Source organism: Phaethon lepturus, unplaced genomic scaffold, assembly GCF_000687285.1.
Source record: "Phaethon lepturus isolate BGI_N335 unplaced genomic scaffold, ASM68728v1 scaffold17804, whole genome shotgun sequence".
Taxonomy (NCBI): domain Eukaryota; kingdom Metazoa; phylum Chordata; class Aves; order Phaethontiformes; family Phaethontidae; genus Phaethon; species Phaethon lepturus.
In genome coordinates, this window is record NW_010532811.1 from 10,986 (window position 1) to 28,315 (window position 17,330).

The 17,330-nt window shown below is 39.4% G+C and overlaps 1 protein-coding gene across 2 annotated transcripts; it reads right to left on the reverse strand.

The window, feature by feature from the left end:
* Window positions 1-336: 336 nt before the first annotated feature.
* On the reverse strand, window positions 337-16,850 carry TC2N (tandem C2 domains, nuclear). 2 transcript variants are annotated; one of them, XM_010284981.1, is made up of 11 exons: window positions 16,784-16,850; window positions 15,892-16,122; window positions 12,536-12,700; window positions 9,446-9,537; window positions 8,747-8,822; window positions 7,585-7,685; window positions 6,587-6,703; window positions 5,539-5,730; window positions 3,509-3,623; window positions 2,835-3,034; window positions 337-509 (listed from the first exon to the last, which is right to left on the reverse strand). In XM_010284981.1, the coding sequence occupies exons 1-11, from the start codon at window positions 16,848-16,850 to the stop codon at window positions 399-401; spliced, it is 1,467 nt and encodes a 488-aa protein (XP_010283283.1). In that variant the 3' UTR covers window positions 337-398. The 2 variants fall into 2 exon arrangements, with proteins under 2 accessions (XP_010283283.1, XP_010283282.1); XM_010284980.1 differs by having other exon boundaries at window positions 15,892-16,125.
* Between the last annotated feature and the right edge of the window lie 480 nt (window positions 16,851-17,330).

A 17,330-nucleotide genomic window follows, 5' to 3' on the forward strand; every position in this document is an offset into this window, starting at 1 on the left:
TGATTCCCATGGACTTTGGGGTCTGACAAAGTCAAGACTGCAGAGAATGATGACATCAGTGACTAGTGAAGAAGATGCTGATTCGAGCTGCTTCTCTCCAAGATGGGATTTCTGTGCTCTTATGGAGCCTGAAAGGGGCAAAAATATATTTTTCCAAGGTGGATTTTTAAAAATCAAATCAGCACTTTCCCCAGTTCCTAAGTCATCCTCTTAATAATATTTAGCCAGTATTTCTATTTGTGAAACTCTGAATTTTCCGAGTTACCATGGAGGCGTGATGTAGTGGAGACCTTCTGAAGAACTTGGGTAGTATAAATAAAAAGCAAAAATATTGTCTATTTTAAACAGCATAGGAGTATCTTTGTAGAAAAATCAGTCCTGAGTTTCATCTCCAGTCTTCAAGATGGACCAATGCTGTACCATTTAAGAACAACTTTCTCAGGGTTGGCAATAGTATCTTTCCACTGCTCTACTGCTTCACTGTTACTGCTATCAGAACTTATCCAGATCTGCAGTAAGAAACAGAAAGAAAAATAAAATTTGAGTTTACTTGATACAACACAGGGGCCCAGACTTTATTAGTTCCAAATAAATACCATGGAAGTGTAGAATGAGATACAATGTGTAGACTGCGACCAAAGCATTGTAGCAGCAAATACAGTTCCGTTGGGACTAACATATTTTGGCTTTCAGCTGGGAACACAGTGAGTCTGGGTTTAAATTTAGCCTTGAAATAAATAGTTTAGAGAACTCACTACTATCTACTTAATAAGATGGTTTAAGTCAAGCATTCCTTGTTCCATTCAAATGCATGTGCTGGGGGTCAAGGGCTCAAGAGGGCCAGTGATGGCTCTATGCATTCGGTTGGCTGCAAGCCATCTGGCATCCCGAGCTAGCTGTCCAGCATTTTCATGAGCATTTAAAATTGCACACTCTGACAGACAGACCCAAACCTGCATTCCACAGAAGTTACTAACATGCCCATACCACACATAGTCATGCACTAAGAATCCATTTCTTCTCAATATTCAATTAACGGATAGTGGTCATTAAACGAGGAAATGAGGTACAAGTAGGAAGTTTTCCTCCTGAACATTATTACTAGCTTCCATTGCCAAAAGAATTCTGCTTATATAAATAGGTATCATTATTTACGGGACTCTATTTCCTCAAGTCTTCCAGGAATGAGTCCTTTTAAGACTTCTCAGAAACCTTCACCATGAAGTACATTTAGCCTACTCTGCTGAGGCATGAATCCTCAAGAAGTGAGAATAATGTCTTCCAGAAATCCACAGACAGCTGATGTTTCATCCCCAGAGATTCAATATACATCTTGCTCATGATTAAAGACATGCCTGTAAAAGCAGCCTAATCTAAGTATTGTCTGCTTAGAACAGCATCCAATTAAACATCATTCTCTGAAGAACAAAGTTAATAGATCCAGCTATATTCATCTTTTTCCAGCTACCCAGCCAATTGCTCAAAGTACATTCTTGCCTGAGCCATATTTTATGTCTTCATGTGTTATGTGGCAATGTCTGCCTGCATGAGCTGAAACAACCTTTTCCAAATAACCTCTGAGGAGCAGAAGTAGCTCATTTCCTCCCCCTAAAAATAAGATTCATAATTAAATGAAACTCATCAGATTGAGATGACCTCACATATTGCTGACTGCAAAATCATACCCAGTTATTTTTGCCCCAAGGTAGCACAACTAAAAGAACAATCTTCTTTCTTTTCCTATTCCAAATCCAATTCTACCAACAGAAATCACAGAAAGGTGGAATACGTGTGACATGAGGCTCCATAAAATGGAGGAAGGCCACGTAACTCTTGCTGGTACATAATTTCTATAGCACATCAGCATCTTCTATAACTGCACGTCTTCAGCAGGCACAAGAAACTCATCACCAGAATGGGACAGTAACACTTTCTGTACCTAAGGACAGCGCAGTCTTTCATCTGACAAGGGACATTGCAGTTGGGGTCTCAAAATCAATTCGACGTTATTCATTTATGCAGATATTAAAATTCTGCTACTAACCCTGCTGGGTCAGGGAAAGCTCCGAGCATTAAGAACAGCTACAGCTCACTGTACCATGAAGAAAAGGAGAGAAAGAAGGGACAGGATCATGGTAAATTAGAACAACCAGGGGAAGAGGACAGCAAGAATAAAAAGATACCAGACTACCAACTTTTACAGTGGTTAAATAAATATGATCACCCAAATGATTTCAAAGAGATACTACAGAAGTTCCAGCTGTAAACAAAAAAAAAGAAAGAAAAAATAGCACTCAACTACAAAATAGTTTTGTGTTTGTTCACCTGTGATAATGATATATTACGTGATAATGCACATTTAGAATATTGTGCTGATTTCAGCATTGCTTTACCCAGGAAGGTAGTCTGATATTGTAGCTGTTGATACCTCCTTTTACACACACCTGCTTGTAAGTTTATTGGTATAAGCCAACACACCCCTTTCTGTACAGTACATTGTAGGATGTGGAGCTCCTGTGAGTGCTGTTTGTTTTCTTCAGAAAGCCTAGAGGCAAGGAGCAGATCATATGTCTGTCTGTAGCAAGGCATCTTTTGCACAGTAATACACACAAAAATTACTTACGGACTTATTTTTAAAAGCAAAATCAAATGTCAACTCCCATGCTGGTATTAGTGCATGTTTAAGACCCCAGTACTATTCTTTCTTGGTTTATAAGTTTATAAGAATTTACTATTTTGCCATATGCCACCTTATTTAAAGTATTTTAGAACCCATACCAAGAAACCTGAAGAACTGGATTTAAAGGATATCATGTTAGTCAGCAGAAACCAACCTGTCCTAGGAAGTGTTTTCTTCTCACTGAGCTTCTGCTGTAGAGCTTGATGAGGAAGCTAATTCCTTGTTCACCTTGGCTAACTGGAAAAATCATCATTTCTCCCCACTTCACTTGGCCATTAGTGGACTTCAGAAGACGAGTCTTCTTCTTATACATCAGCCCTTCTGTACTAAACATTCCAACTTTCACAAAGAAATCTAGCACAAAAGGGAGGGAAAAAGCCATAGCACACAAAGAGTTACTCAAAAACACACCCAATAAGGAACTGACAAGATCCACATGTATGGTTCAAATTGCAACAATTTCCCAAACGTCTGGCCAAAAGAACTGTACAATAGCTTTCCTGACTAGTCACACAAACAGAGTATGTTCAATAATATTGAATTGATTAACACAGTATCCAAACAGCAAGTGCAAGCTAATGCTCTTGTATGTCAGGATTAATACTGGGATAAAAATCTTCCAAATACATAAACACGTAGCTTCAAACCAAACAAAAAGTAATCAAGTAAGACATCTGTGGAAACAAGCCTTGGCAATGGAAATCTACTCCACAATATGTTAGTCTGAGCTTTGTAAGGAATGTTATGAATTGCCAACCCATTTGAGCAGCAATTTACCTGTTACAAATGCTTTTAGACAGGAGGCATGAGACAGCTGATGTAACTTACTTGAAGACAGCGGTGTAGATGAAACTGGAAGGTTTTGTGCTTCAAGAATCTGTAACTGAATCCTCCTGTTTATTGCTTGAAAACAAGTTCCTACTTGAAGTTCTGCGCGGCACACCTACAAGCAGAAGAATGTTGCCATAACATCTGGATTAAGTTGCTTATAAACTCAGGAAACACAGGAATTCTGTCATATGTTGGGCTCCCACATTTCTATCCGGGATTTCCTGGACAGAAATATAAGCATGTGTTGCATACACAACCTGCAGATACACAGTAAGTAAGCGCATCCTGCAGTTGCTATAGCTGCAGTACCTGTGCTCCACTGATGGACTGCTTATGTGCAGCGCACATATGGCCCCCGTGGGCTGCAGCCAGAGATACTGGACAAACAAACGAGGCCTCGGTTTTCACCTGGAAAAAGACTCCTCAGTGTTAAGAGCAGACACATACAGGGAAAACCAGACATGCAGTTGCAGCTCTACTAAACCTGGGCATGGAAGTGAGAGACCAGCTGTGCTCCACTAACACAAAAACCTTCGCAGTTCTCCTCCCGCACTTTTGAATTTTGCAATATGGAGATATGAGCAATGCTTTCCATAGATATAAGGCCCCATCACTTAATGTCATGAATGTTTAGGGTGACTGCATGCTGTGCAGTTTCCTCTGTTATGGAAGTACTTGTGTTTTACCATGCCTACACACATATACACACTCTGAATGTATTGAGTTCTCCAGTCTGAATTTTAATTAGAATTGTTGCTAATGGCAAAGTTGTGTTGATGCATCCTCATTACCCTCCTGTCAGATGCTAATGTACTCTGAACACTGTAAGAACAGCAGGAGAAGGCCAGTAGAGACCCAGCTTTCCTGACAGCCTCCATTTAAAAGAACTTTGCTAGTCCTGGTTCCCTTCAAGTTTTAATGCACTTCAGTGAAGAAAAATGGACCAAGCGAGAGAGCAACAGGTCAGATAAAGAGAAGTCAGGCTCCAGTTCATCGAAGAGACCCAAATTCTCTTTGCAGCTCAGCCACAAAATTTCTGTGTAACCTCGAGAGTAAGCTACTTACTCAACTCTGAGATTTGGCTCTCTACTGGCAAGTAAGGGTAGTTTGCTCCCTCAGAGGGTAGTACAGGGATGAATTCCAGCAGTGTCTGGAGGGCTCTTGGATATAATGGTGAGGAAAGCCAACACAGAGAGAGAAACTATGAAATGATTCAGGAATTTACATTGGGATGAAGCAGTTTCTAAAACAGCTTCCTCTCTCACTTAATCTTATGCTTTTGAAGCAACGTGATTATTCTTGTTAGAACTAAAAAATGTCAAGTGTAACTTGTGTTAGAAATCAAGAGTATCACTCATATTGCTCAGACACAATTAGATAAAATTTGCTTTTGAATTGCTAATTCAAGTTTAATTTGTTGAAAATAGAAATGTCTAGACACAATCTGTAAAAGAAACAAACAGAGTGAGGGCAGGGGGGAAGGAAATCCCACTGTGAAAACCACCTGCTTCTTATTATGCTAATGGAAATGAACTGTCTGAATTATTACTTCACAGTGTGCAATCTGAACATTAAATATATAGCCATCTCTGCCGTTTCAAGCCACTGAAGATCTTAGCACTTTTCTTCCATAACAAAAGCAAATTCCATTTGCTCTGGGCTCTTGCTGTGAGTCCTAACCATCTTCTGATGCTTTTTTGGTCAGAAAAGGCAATTACCTGGTGTATTTTGCTGAATGTTTCCCCAGAATGACCCTCCCTCAAGCTGTGGGCCATGGTGTGGAAGAGCTTGCTCTCGCTCTTTTCCCAGAAACGGCTGAGTTTATGACTAGAACAGCTATGTGCAGAGTTCAAAAGTCTGCATTGCTTCCCCATCAAAACGCCTCTTCCTCAACCAAGTGGGGGAAAAAAAAAAAAAAGAAAACCCCTTTTTGTTGTTAACATTGAATTACTACTGAATTAGTTTACTTTCATTTCCAGCAAATTTTTCTAGGTGATATAACATACTTTTGCATTATTGGCACTTACAGGTGCTTTGGAAGGAGGAGATATATCCAGCCAATGACTTGACTCCTCCGAGCTGAGCTCCCGCAGTGCCAAGGAGCACTCTCCAATTGTTTTTTTCCTGGGAGTCTGTGTCTGGATTTTAAATACCAATCTGACAGCCTGCAGACTTTGCAGTTTAATAGCAAATACAAAAGTTTCCATAAATTCAATGTCCTAGAAAGAAAAACAGAGGGGTAACATCACCATTGTAAGAGAGTCATACCAAGCTCAAAACCGAGAAACCAAGGCTTCCTGGTCCTATAGCCACTGCTCCCGGATGCCATTTTAGGTTGCCGTGGAAAAGTGTGCCTTTCCAGTGGTAAACCCCCACAGACTCACCACCTCATTGTCACATCCTGGCAGGGACAAAGCTCTGGATTGTTTTCATGAGTTGAGGCCATCTCTTCTGGAGCATTAAAACAGTGTACACACATTGTCATAGCAAATTCTCCTGTGGCTTCAGTCTCTCCTGCTCATTTATTTTCTTTCACCTTTGATTCACATGATGGCAGGTTTATGTCGCTTTACCCCTTTAATATTTCTTTATTGCCACTATCAGGAACTTTGTCTTGTACGACCAATTTTTACTACTTTCTGTAGAGAGGAACCATGAACTTTGTCTCCTGCCCTAGGGAGAGGCAGTAACATAATCCACCTTCCCTGGGGTGAATGAGCACCTACGGGTACGCCCATGCTTCCTCCAGTCCCCCACCATTGAGTTGCCAAGGCCAGCAGCTCATGGTTGAGTCCCCTATGAGCATATCTGTCCTGCAGACTTGGGAGAAAAGGAAGGCAACAGTACAATGCAAGGGAGGATATAACAGGAGGAAGTGGAACAAGGCTTTTAACAAGATTTTGGGAAGTTGGAAAAAAATAAAAATAAAAAACCCCAGTAACCCAAACCTGGGCAGCTATCACAGCAAATATGGCACAGGAGTGGATGTTTCATCCATTTTGAAAATCCATTTACATTTGAGTTTTACTTTTTTGGAGAAAAAGATTTCTTGGTGTTTTCCCTGCCTCTACTTACATTGCACCCTTCCTTGGCAGAAGATTTGAACTGCACAGGTTTGGGCAGTGTGAGAATTCCCTTGACATAGATACGAGGATTTTCCCCGCAGCTAGAAGGCCAGCTCAGGTCTTTGCACTGCAACATTGAAAACACAGCCAGTTTAGACAATGTAAGACTCTGGCCTTCAGACAACTTAGAAACAGATTCTTCTACACTGTTCTTGAATTATGCATAATTCCTGTAATATTGAATATAAATCAGAGCCAGTGTAATGACTGTGTCACTTCATATAATTTAATAATTAATTTTCAAAACCAGAGAGTAAAAAGTTATTCGGTAGATTTGAATGATTTCACTATGTGGCAATTCAACAGCAGATAAATCATGAAATCCCTTATGTAGTATTTTTCACTTGATGTAGTTATGAGGTTTCTGACTACTCAAAGTTCCATTGCCTAAAAATTATTCACAGTTCCTGGAAGTGCATAAAACAGCCAGCATAACAGTATCACATTAGCTAACAAAAAAGCCACAAGAAGCTATACATCCTCAAAATACTGTTATGGTTCTTCCCTGAAGGAACTGTTGGATTTAAAGTGAGTCAAATGCTGCCTCCAAAGTTGCTCTGATTTACTGCCTCCAAATTTCGACAGGAAGATTTCCATAGCAAGACCAGCCAATGACCAGCTCAGCTTTCTTACCTATGCTGAACAGGTCCTCACTCCACCATCAGAACATATGTATAGTAACACAAAGAGTTATATACCACTCTTTACTATTGACTACAGCACAACAGAGATTGCAACAGAAAAAAAAAGGAGAGGAAGATACTTTGAATGAATCCCAGTATTACATTTGGCTGGACTTTGTTTATATTAATACTTCAAAGTAATTTTCTTTTTCTCCTAAAACTATCCCGTAAAGTAATGGAGGGCCAAATTTAATGTGAATTAACACTAAGTATAGTAAAATAGCCATTTGAGTAAATAATAATAAAGTTATTTATATTTGCTTACATGTAAAACTGTGATCCAAATCTGTTCTACAGAAGAAACATAACACAACTTCACATTCAGTCTTCCAAAGTCTCGTTCATCACCTGATAATGTAACAGTATCTATGGAAGAAAGCCAATTAGAGTTTTTAGAAGTAATGCCGTACCTTAAAAGCTCACCCCAAGAATAAGGGAACTCATTAGTAGGTGGACTGCCTATCTTTGAAAATGTCTCTCAAAATAAATCTGAAATATCTTAACATCTACATTTTAAGGACAAAATATCTGTGAAGTCCTGTAGCCTGACCTTCTGCCTAGCTAAAAGCCTTCACGTTTACCTCTTATCTCTACTGAATTTAATAACTTGTACTGTACTCACACAACTTTTAGAAAGAAAAAAGCATGTGCCCGAGACACCCGGAACACATTTATAAACCATTACTTCCTTTAGATTAATCACTTTCACCATTAAGCTTATAAATCGGCCTGCTTTTTATCTTTCTCAGATTTCAGTTCCAGCCTTGTAAACATTTTACTATTACACTTCTCTCCAAGTCAGAAAAGCCATTTAATATCTAGTGTTTCTCTGTCATGACTGATAGGTCATTGCCCCCCAGTCTTCTTTTTGAGGAGACTGGGTGAAATTCTGTCTTCCAGCAGGGTGACTTTCATGGAGGCTTGACTAATTTTTAAGGGTTTATCTTGCAGCATCTCCACTTCTTCAGCATTCTTTCATAAATAAGGATGCTAGGTTTGCATGCAATACTCTTGCATTAGTAATGTAATTAGTAATGTAATATGGGTATTGGATTCCAGGCACTTCCCACAGAAAAATACTGGTACATGAAAAAGGACTAGAGCTGTGGCCATGGTGCTGTATTCTATCCTAACAGAACATCTGTAATTTCTTGGTTCACTGTGGTAGTAAATCCAGGGATGAATTTTTCAAAAGCATGAGGACTCCTCAAAGGCTCATTTGCTCAATCTCCTGACAATAGTAAGGTGCAAGTCCAAAACTCTTAATTTCAAATTGCAAAGTAATCTCCAAGCTGACTTGCTAATCAGATTCATCTCAAACAAAAAAAAAAAAAAAAAGAAAAAAAAATCATCAACAGTAGAGACAGCTTAATGTTTCAAGTGCAATGGGAAATATTTCATTAGAAGGTAAACAAAGAAAACATTACCCAGACTCCTGTTGCTGCCTTGTGAATCCTTTCTGGAAGAGGTACTGCTAGGTACACTGGAGAATGAATCATATCTCTGGGGGCAAAAAAAAAAGTCACTTAATTCAGAGCAACAGATGCAAAAATCCAGAGAGATTTCACCATCAGACAAGACATGATGAAAAAAAACCAACATGCAACTTCAAATAATTGTCTAATTCCCTACTAATCTCTTGATCCAGCAGCATGAAATTACTACTTTGACGCAAAGAGCTAATACAGGACACATATGGTCAGCACAAGTTTTTTTGCTCACTGATATATATGCAACTTCATCTCTACATAAAAGATGATTATGTGGGAGGGGGGAAAAAAAAAAGCAGCAGTGTTTTTTGCATCAACGGAAACGTCTAGTGTTCCACTTTTCAACTGATGGGAGAAATCACAAAATGACAAACAACAACCTCTTGTCTGTCTTGTCCTGCCTAACAGTCTACTCAGGTTTCTCAACAGCCCAGCAGAGCCAGAACAGCAGTAGTCACAGGAGACATCAGGAAACAGCCTCTTGAAGTTTGGCAAGACACTGAACTTTTGCCTCTAGCCCTTCCAGTTCATAGTACAATGCCCTTCAGTGTTTACTTTGAAAACACAGTGCAACAGGATCAGATACACCAAGTAAGCTGAGTTTTCCATGTGACCAAAGTTAGAAGGGGAACTCACCTTCATGAATCGATGAGGCGGGCTTCTGAGATCAAACATTGAACGACTTACATCAAATGATCCAGGCAAAGCACTAGGTCTTAAATCACTAACTAAAAAGACAAAGAGAAAATACAAATCATGTAAGCATCATTGCTAGAAAAAACAATCATAAGGATATTTTTAAAAGTTTAAGTAGACCTATGATAGAATTGAAACCTAGCCAAATAACATCTAAGGAAGGGCATCAGCACCTTTCCCTGCTTCCCCTTCCCCAAACACTCTCCTGCAATGAAAAATGGAGAGAACAAGCCAGTAAAATCTCTTAATCAATTCCATCTTTGAAACAGTTCAGACTTACTTGGTCACACTGGTAGCCCTGGTAGAATGGGGAGTCTGCCTCAACATTATTTCGGCAAGAGAAATTTATTTTTTTTAGTAGATGCTTTAGCAAAACAGAAGAGCCTTGTCTTTAAATCTAGTCAGCCAGAACTGGGGCTTAGCCTGGTCTCCCTTTTTAAATTTTTCCACAGTAAAGATCCCAGTGGCAAAAACATGCTGCCTGCTAAACTTGGCCTCATCTCCCTGGCTTTACTGATCACAGTGTCAAAGCACCATACTCTGCACCCTTACTAGATCTCAAAGCAAGCAACTCTTAATTCTACGATGACACACAAAAGCAAAATCTTTATTCTATAGAAATGTAGTTTCCTCAGCAGTAGATCCTATCAGTTTTCTTTTGACCTCGAAGCAATACAGAGCTAAAGCACACTGTCTATGCATATTATGCAGCAACAGCAGAAAATGACAGCTGAACTAACGCCACTGTTTCAGGACTCTTTGCTGACTCCAGTAAAGTTCAAGAAGTTTTTAAAGCCTCCCAACTTCCAAACTGACCCATACTGAAATGAATGAAAGCCGTATGGTTTAACTTCTAGGACTATCTGATGCAATTAATTGCTTTTTGTTGCAGTGCTGTGTTACGGTATTTCAGAAGACTTCCATTACAATTCACTGATCATAGCTTAATAGAATTACATCACTTGTTACCGAAAATTTATTTCCCTTTTACTGCTATCAACAGATATAGCTGATTATGCTTATTGTGACATGTGACAATCAAGAATAATTCTTTCTTTTCCCAAGGAAGAAAAAGAGAACAAAAGATGAAGAAAGTTTTGACAACCCACGGGAGGGAAAGGAAAGTAACAACATGATTTAGATAAAATTTAATGAAGGTCAGTATGTCTGGCAGGAGTTCCAAATTCTCTCTTGTGCATGACACAAAAGGGCTGAGCTGTTCACTGAGTCTGGTGTAGAAATAGCATTTTAATACCATATGAGGTTTAGAAACCTTGTTTGACATAATGGGAGCAAACAGGAGAGACCAGCCCATTACTTGATTTGAAACTGATTATGGTTATGGAAATTAATTCCATATTCAGAACCCATGACTTTCACAAACTACTGGGAAACATCCACTTGAGCCTACAGGTTACAAATCACCAAAACACTTTAACGATGGTAAGATCTGCTGTTTCTAGTAAAGCTGGTTAAAGTTTTCAAAGGACATGGGTATGTGCAGGGGGGAAGAGATGGTGCCATGGTGCCTTTTTCAAAAACTTAAATTTTTAATGGAAAAAAAAAAAAAGACAATTTCTACACTGAGAAAGCTGCCTGTAAAATATAAAAAAGCAGAAAAAAATTAATCATAAACACATGTTGTTTACCAATAATAACTAGAATTTTGTAAAATATTAATCAATTTATTTTTCAGGTTTTTTATTGTTGGGTGGGTTGTTTGGTTTTTTTCAATGAAGAGAAGGGACTTCCCATGAAAACTCAAGAACTTCACTTCCAAGTAATCCCATTTTGTAGTTCTAAGCCCACACACATGAGAAGTATCATAGCACTTGCTGCAACAAAGTAAGCTTAGAGTTTTGCTTAAATAGTCTATAGATGTACATGGAAGTGAATCATCTAGCTTTCGAAACAGCTGTCAAAAAACTCTAGAGGAAGAAGGCATTTTAGAACTGTACTCTAGACACACAAGTGACCTTTCTTGTGGTGTTTAAGCTTACTAAGACAAAACTAGTGAAATGTTTACTTAGCTTGAAGAAAAATGGAAAAAGGGATGATGAACTGAAGAGAATATGTTCAATACAGTTTTATAAAACTCATTTGGCTCCCTCCACAGGTGCTTACAAAGCCTAACGAAGCCATATGTGTTAAAGGCTGATAAAATGCTATGTGTATTTTGTTCTCAAAAAAAAAAGAATGGAGTAGTCTTTTCACATTGTCTCTATGGTGATTCAGAATTATTTTTAAAACAGGACACAGACTGAGACATTCCCCCAGATGTAAAATAAGCATGCTATACCATTCTAAATAAAACATCTTTAAAAATGCATGCTGTTGCCAGCTTCCGATTCAATAGAGAGGTGTATACATTTCTTCAAGCGTGTATGCGTTTGCCTTAGCGATCACTGACAGCAAGCAACACTTAGTCATCTACTTTACTCTAAACAGCATTCATTGTAGAATACATATACCAGTGAACAGCACAGAAGAAATTTTTTTTTTTTTTTTTTTTTACTTTCAAAAGCAAACTACAAAAAAGCTGGCATATAGCATCACTTCCCATTTTGCACTTGTTCTTATCATCTGCTCCTGAATGTCTTTTGTTGCTTGTTCCTCTCTCCATATATATACTCCTCAGGCATTCCTCCACTCAGCATATTGCCAGACTTCCTTTTTCTGTCACCCTCAAACACTCCTATTCCAGTACTGCATCCTACTCTGGATAGGAGGCAGCTACAGTAGCCTGCTTTGCCAATTTGTCTACCTTCGTGTGATGTATGCAAGCCTTGTTAAGCCCCCAAAACACAGAATGGAACAGCACAGCTGGAAATCAAGCAGAGCTGGCTCTACAGATAGATTCACCAACCAAGATGTGTCTGTAGCATACAGACCAGTTTGAGAACTGCGATGATTATTCAACTCCTTTGATTACTCAGACATGTCTTTTGTAGACTAATGGCTTTTTTTCTCTTACCTATAAACCTTGGGAAAGAGAGGAAGACAGAAGAGTAAGGGTGCGGTCCTTCTCACCTGATCCATATAATTTCCTATTATCTGATCTTGCTTGGAAGCGCCTAATCAGATCTGGCGAAATGCGATGCTCCAAATAGAATGGGTTGTACACGTCATAGCGGGGCCATTGGTACACGCTGTGCAGTTCTGCTTTCCGGTCACCAAATGAGGCTCTGGCAGATTCTGCGGAGCACAAGTAAACATCAAATGCAAGAGTTCCAGACATAACACATGCTGCCTGGCTTCATAAGGCAGGCAGAGTGCCTTCAGGGCAAAGAACAAAATATTTCAGTATTATCTACTTCAGGAAAAGGTAAAAAAAAAGAAAAAGTAAAGAAAACACACATACACATTGTGTCAGATTTCCACAGTATGCTAGCAAACATTAGAATTAAATTGGCCATAAAAAGCTATGCATACTCTGTCTTGGAGTTCCACAACAAATGCCTAACTAGTTAAAATACAGAAGGCTCCAAAGACAGACAGCAAGACAGAAACTAACAGGAAAAGTAAAGCCATGTGTACAGAAAACCTTCGACTTATTTAGCTGCCTACCCCCAGGACATTCCCACTCAGCTAATGGACCCCAAGACCTTCAGGAGGGTCTTGCATGGAAAGATAATGCAACTTGTGACTGCAGTCTCCTTGTCATCCAGTTTCCATAGGAAGTCTGTCAGTGGTAAAACCACGGGTCTAAAATGACTTTAATTGTTGGCTGAGGCACAAGTAGACAGATCGGAGAATGCTTGAATCCCAGCCCTTTACTCAGCCCATTACAGCACTGCTGCCCCATTTTTCTTTCCTTTATTTATAATCATTTCAGAAAAAACATGCACATCTTGGTTAGCAGAACAGTAAAGAACACTGCTGTAGTGCTTCATTTTGCCTGTCTGGAGCAAAAATAAGCCATATGTAACAGTAGAGAATGGGGATGGGGTGACCTGGACTCTACCAAGATCTGACATTTGCTTCCTTCACTTCACCTCCCTGGACTTCAACCAATCTATTTGGGTTCTTTACCCCATTATAAAGTGCCTTCAATACTGAAAGTGTGTTGGACCATAAGAGGAAAACTATTATTGCTCCAGGTGTTAGCAAAGTATAAAGAGTAACTAAAACAGTGAGATGGAACATGAGAGATGATAAAGCAAGAATTCAAGTATAATGGGCTTGAGCATGACGTAAATTAGGATGAACGCTAGAAGTGAGGCCATAAAGAATTGATACACAGCAGATGACGGAAAAGCCAGTGTTCCAGATCAGGAGCACACTCCTTCCTGCTAGCTTACTTCTGTGAGAGCATGAGACACGCTGCAGTGAGCACTGAAGAGAAACGCTGCCAGAACTTAATCGCTTTCAGAAGGGGTGCCAAGAGCTAACACTGAGCATGTCTGTTTCACTAAAGGAAAATGGTCAGACACGCACAGAAAATGGAGTGGAACTAAGAGCAGAACTTGGACTTCTACGGATATTTAACAATGGTCTAAGAAGCAAATACTCTAAACAGAGTTTTGGAATATGCCGGTGCTTTGGCTAATGTGAAGAAGGACAGACAGCACACTTCACTGTATTTAGTAAAACTCCCTAAAAGGTAAACTTTGCATTTCTAAGCAAAACTTTAATGAGGCTTAAAAAGCTGTACTTATTTAAAAATAAGTATTACTATTTGGAGGCAGAAATTGAAGTCACCTACTTGACATAAGGGCCACTTTTCAAATATTTGTTCAAGAATTTAAAATACTTGCTCGAGAGACAATCATGGAGAGTCAGCTCATCCTGCCAGAAGATTTACCAGCTTTATAGCCTAAATGCCACTCTGTTCACCAGGTCCCTCAGAAATGATGATGAAGCAGAATTCCCAATGAAGACAAGTCACTTGTTTATAAGTCACTGACTGATAAGGTTGTGGGGAACAGCATGAACAAAGAGAACATTTATCTAAACGTTGTTAGACACATCTCCCTTCTCCCTGGAGAACATTTGTGCCTCACAGTCGTTGATGGACTTCTCTGTAGAGTATCTTGAGGATGAGGTAGGACAAAGGAAGGCAGAGCCTGCACCCAGGCCCAGTGAGAAAGGGGATTACCAGGAGCATGTCCAGCATTTCTGCACCTTGTCCAAGTATGGACTTACAAGAACTAGCTGCTGAAGTAGCAGGGAAGCAGGGAGGCTGAAGGAGATCAGGCTCAGGGATGAGAAGGGCCTCCCATGTTCTACCTCCAACTATTAGGCTGCCTGTCCATGTCTGGTGAGGCAGACATCACAAATAAAGCCCAATAAAAAAAACAGGCACAGAATGGCCAATCTACAGCAAAAAACCCTGCTAGGCTGATTAGCTTGGCTCTGGTGCCAGCATTACCAGCAGGGGTAGGTGAGAGTGAGGAGGAAGTTTGATCATCGGCATGCAGGAGGAGAAAAGAAGCAACACCAGGGATATGTGGAGAAGGGTGGGAGTAAAACCACAGAAACACAAAAAGGTTAGGTAGTACTGCACTAGTTATTATGCAACATGTAGTTGACTTTTTCAGTTATTAAGATTTCCACCCTCAGAAAAGAAATACAGTCACATGAGACTAAAAGCATATTATCAGCTTATCACATCCTTGAGGCAAAGCAACTCTAGAGAAAACAACTGTTCAGGTATACCCCTCTGCCAAAATCTTCCCTTACTTAATTCTAGGCATCTCCTGGCAGGACCAAGAGCCTAGTGATAGCATATGTCCTGTAACTCATGTTACTGGGCCAGGCTCCTATTCTTTTAAAATACCACTGTGTCTAAATTGTACATAAATCATTTTGGCAGTCTGAGCATGGGACTAACTGGCAGAGGTTGAAGCACAAGATTGTTGTGAAGCAAAGAATCATACTATCATGTGCAATCTTATACCACTGAGATCTGTGACCCCTGGCCTCCCAAAGAGCAGCAAAAAGAGCAGGATATAGTATGGGAAAATAATTCTTCCACACAGTAGCATGTGCTATCTATTGGCAAAATTTGAAAAGAAAGATGTGTTAGTACATTAAAACATATCAGTACATTAAAAATGAAAGCCAGACCACCCTCCTTCTTTATTTGTGTGATATGGATGCTTGGGGATGCGTAGGTCTTTCCTTGCCTCCAATAAATTCTTTATTAAAGCTCTGTTTAAGTGTCTTCCATTACTTTGAGCATGAGCAATGGTGTGCAATCCTCCCTTTCAGTTTTATTCATGCAACATCACAGAGATTCACAGTGGGATGTCCAGAGAGAAAAGAGACAAGACCAGGCTTCTAGAAATGTTCTGCAAATACATGGTTTCAGTAGGAATACTTGACAAATTTCAAGGAGTAACAGAAGCTAAACAACTGTTTCAGCAATGCTGTTTATGTTTTACCTTGAATCCCTCCAGCATGTGAGATACTAGGAAGGTTCTTCGGCTGTACATAAGCCAATTTGAATGGAGGGACCACAAATGGTACCTCCTGACCATCCAGGGGTAGTTTAGAAAGCAGATAGTCCTCTGAACACCCAACTTGACGCTTCACTGACACAGAAGACAATGGAGGCTTCTCTACAATAGTTGGCTTGCTTGCGGCTACTGCTTCAGATTCCTGCACCATGGAAACTGCTAAAAATAAAAGCAAGAAAAACAAACCGTCCACATGTGCATTAAGTTTTGAACAATACTATGAACAGATCTCCTTTATTTAATAGGATCTGTGCTTGATACATTACTTAACTGAATGCTAGCAGCCGTTTTACCAGCATTCAGGACTAGCACCTGGAAAAGATATTCATTCTCATGACGCCTGTACTGATACAAACTCTTTGTTGCCCAAGCCTTTGTATTTATAGCTACCTTGCTCTTAAGTGAATTTTAACAACAGGTACATTTGTATCACAGCAGAGTTCTTCAAACAAGTAAGACACCAGAGAAAATCCTAACAGAAAATCCAGAGTGAGTTAAAAAAAAAAAAAACGTGTTCACTCTTACGAGTTTGAGACCTTTACACAACCTTGGGTACAAAAGTTGGCTTTTTTGGACAGCATTCCAGGCTGCGAGGCGCAGACTTCAGACAAGTGTTATTTTTCAGTTCCAATTTCAATTCATAACACTAACAAGCATGTGTTCAATCTCCAACTGGAGGTATGGAAAGAATTTTGGATGTTGTAAAAGAATTCAAGTTTATCAGGGGTGACACAGTCATTTTATTAATGGGAAATCTCATCATTAATGAAGCCAGAACAGCAAAACCCTTAGTCAATGTCATTATGTCAGAACTCACGATAATTTTTTTCTTTTTCCATGCAGAAACACCATTTACAGCAGTTTTTTATACATTCTGTTGCCATTGTTTTCAGTGTTGCAATTTAGAGGAGACCGCAATCAAAGATCCAGTGTAGATACCAAACCTGAAAAACACAATAAACCAAACTGTTTTTAGATAGGAAAAGCTGAAATAAAAATGCAATATTATCAGTTATTTAATAGGTGATTGCTTATTGGACACAGTCCCAGGGTCAATGAGAAAGTTACTTCAGTCATAAAAGGGTCAGAGCCATCAGATTTCTCTCAGTGGGACAAATTATTTTTTATATAAAAGCATAGGGAAACAGAAAATAATTTTAACATATGGCTTCCAAGTACTTTCAGTGACCCACACAGGTCCCTGTCTTTCAGGAACACTGAAATTCTTCTCATATTTGTGTGTGCCACTGGGCTTTAGAGTTTACTCAGCTTTATAGCTGTTTTGATTTGGTCTTGTCAGGTCATTCACAAGATGTGTTTTTTATTCCGTTTCCCTTGTTCATATTTCTCCTACCCTCTTTCCC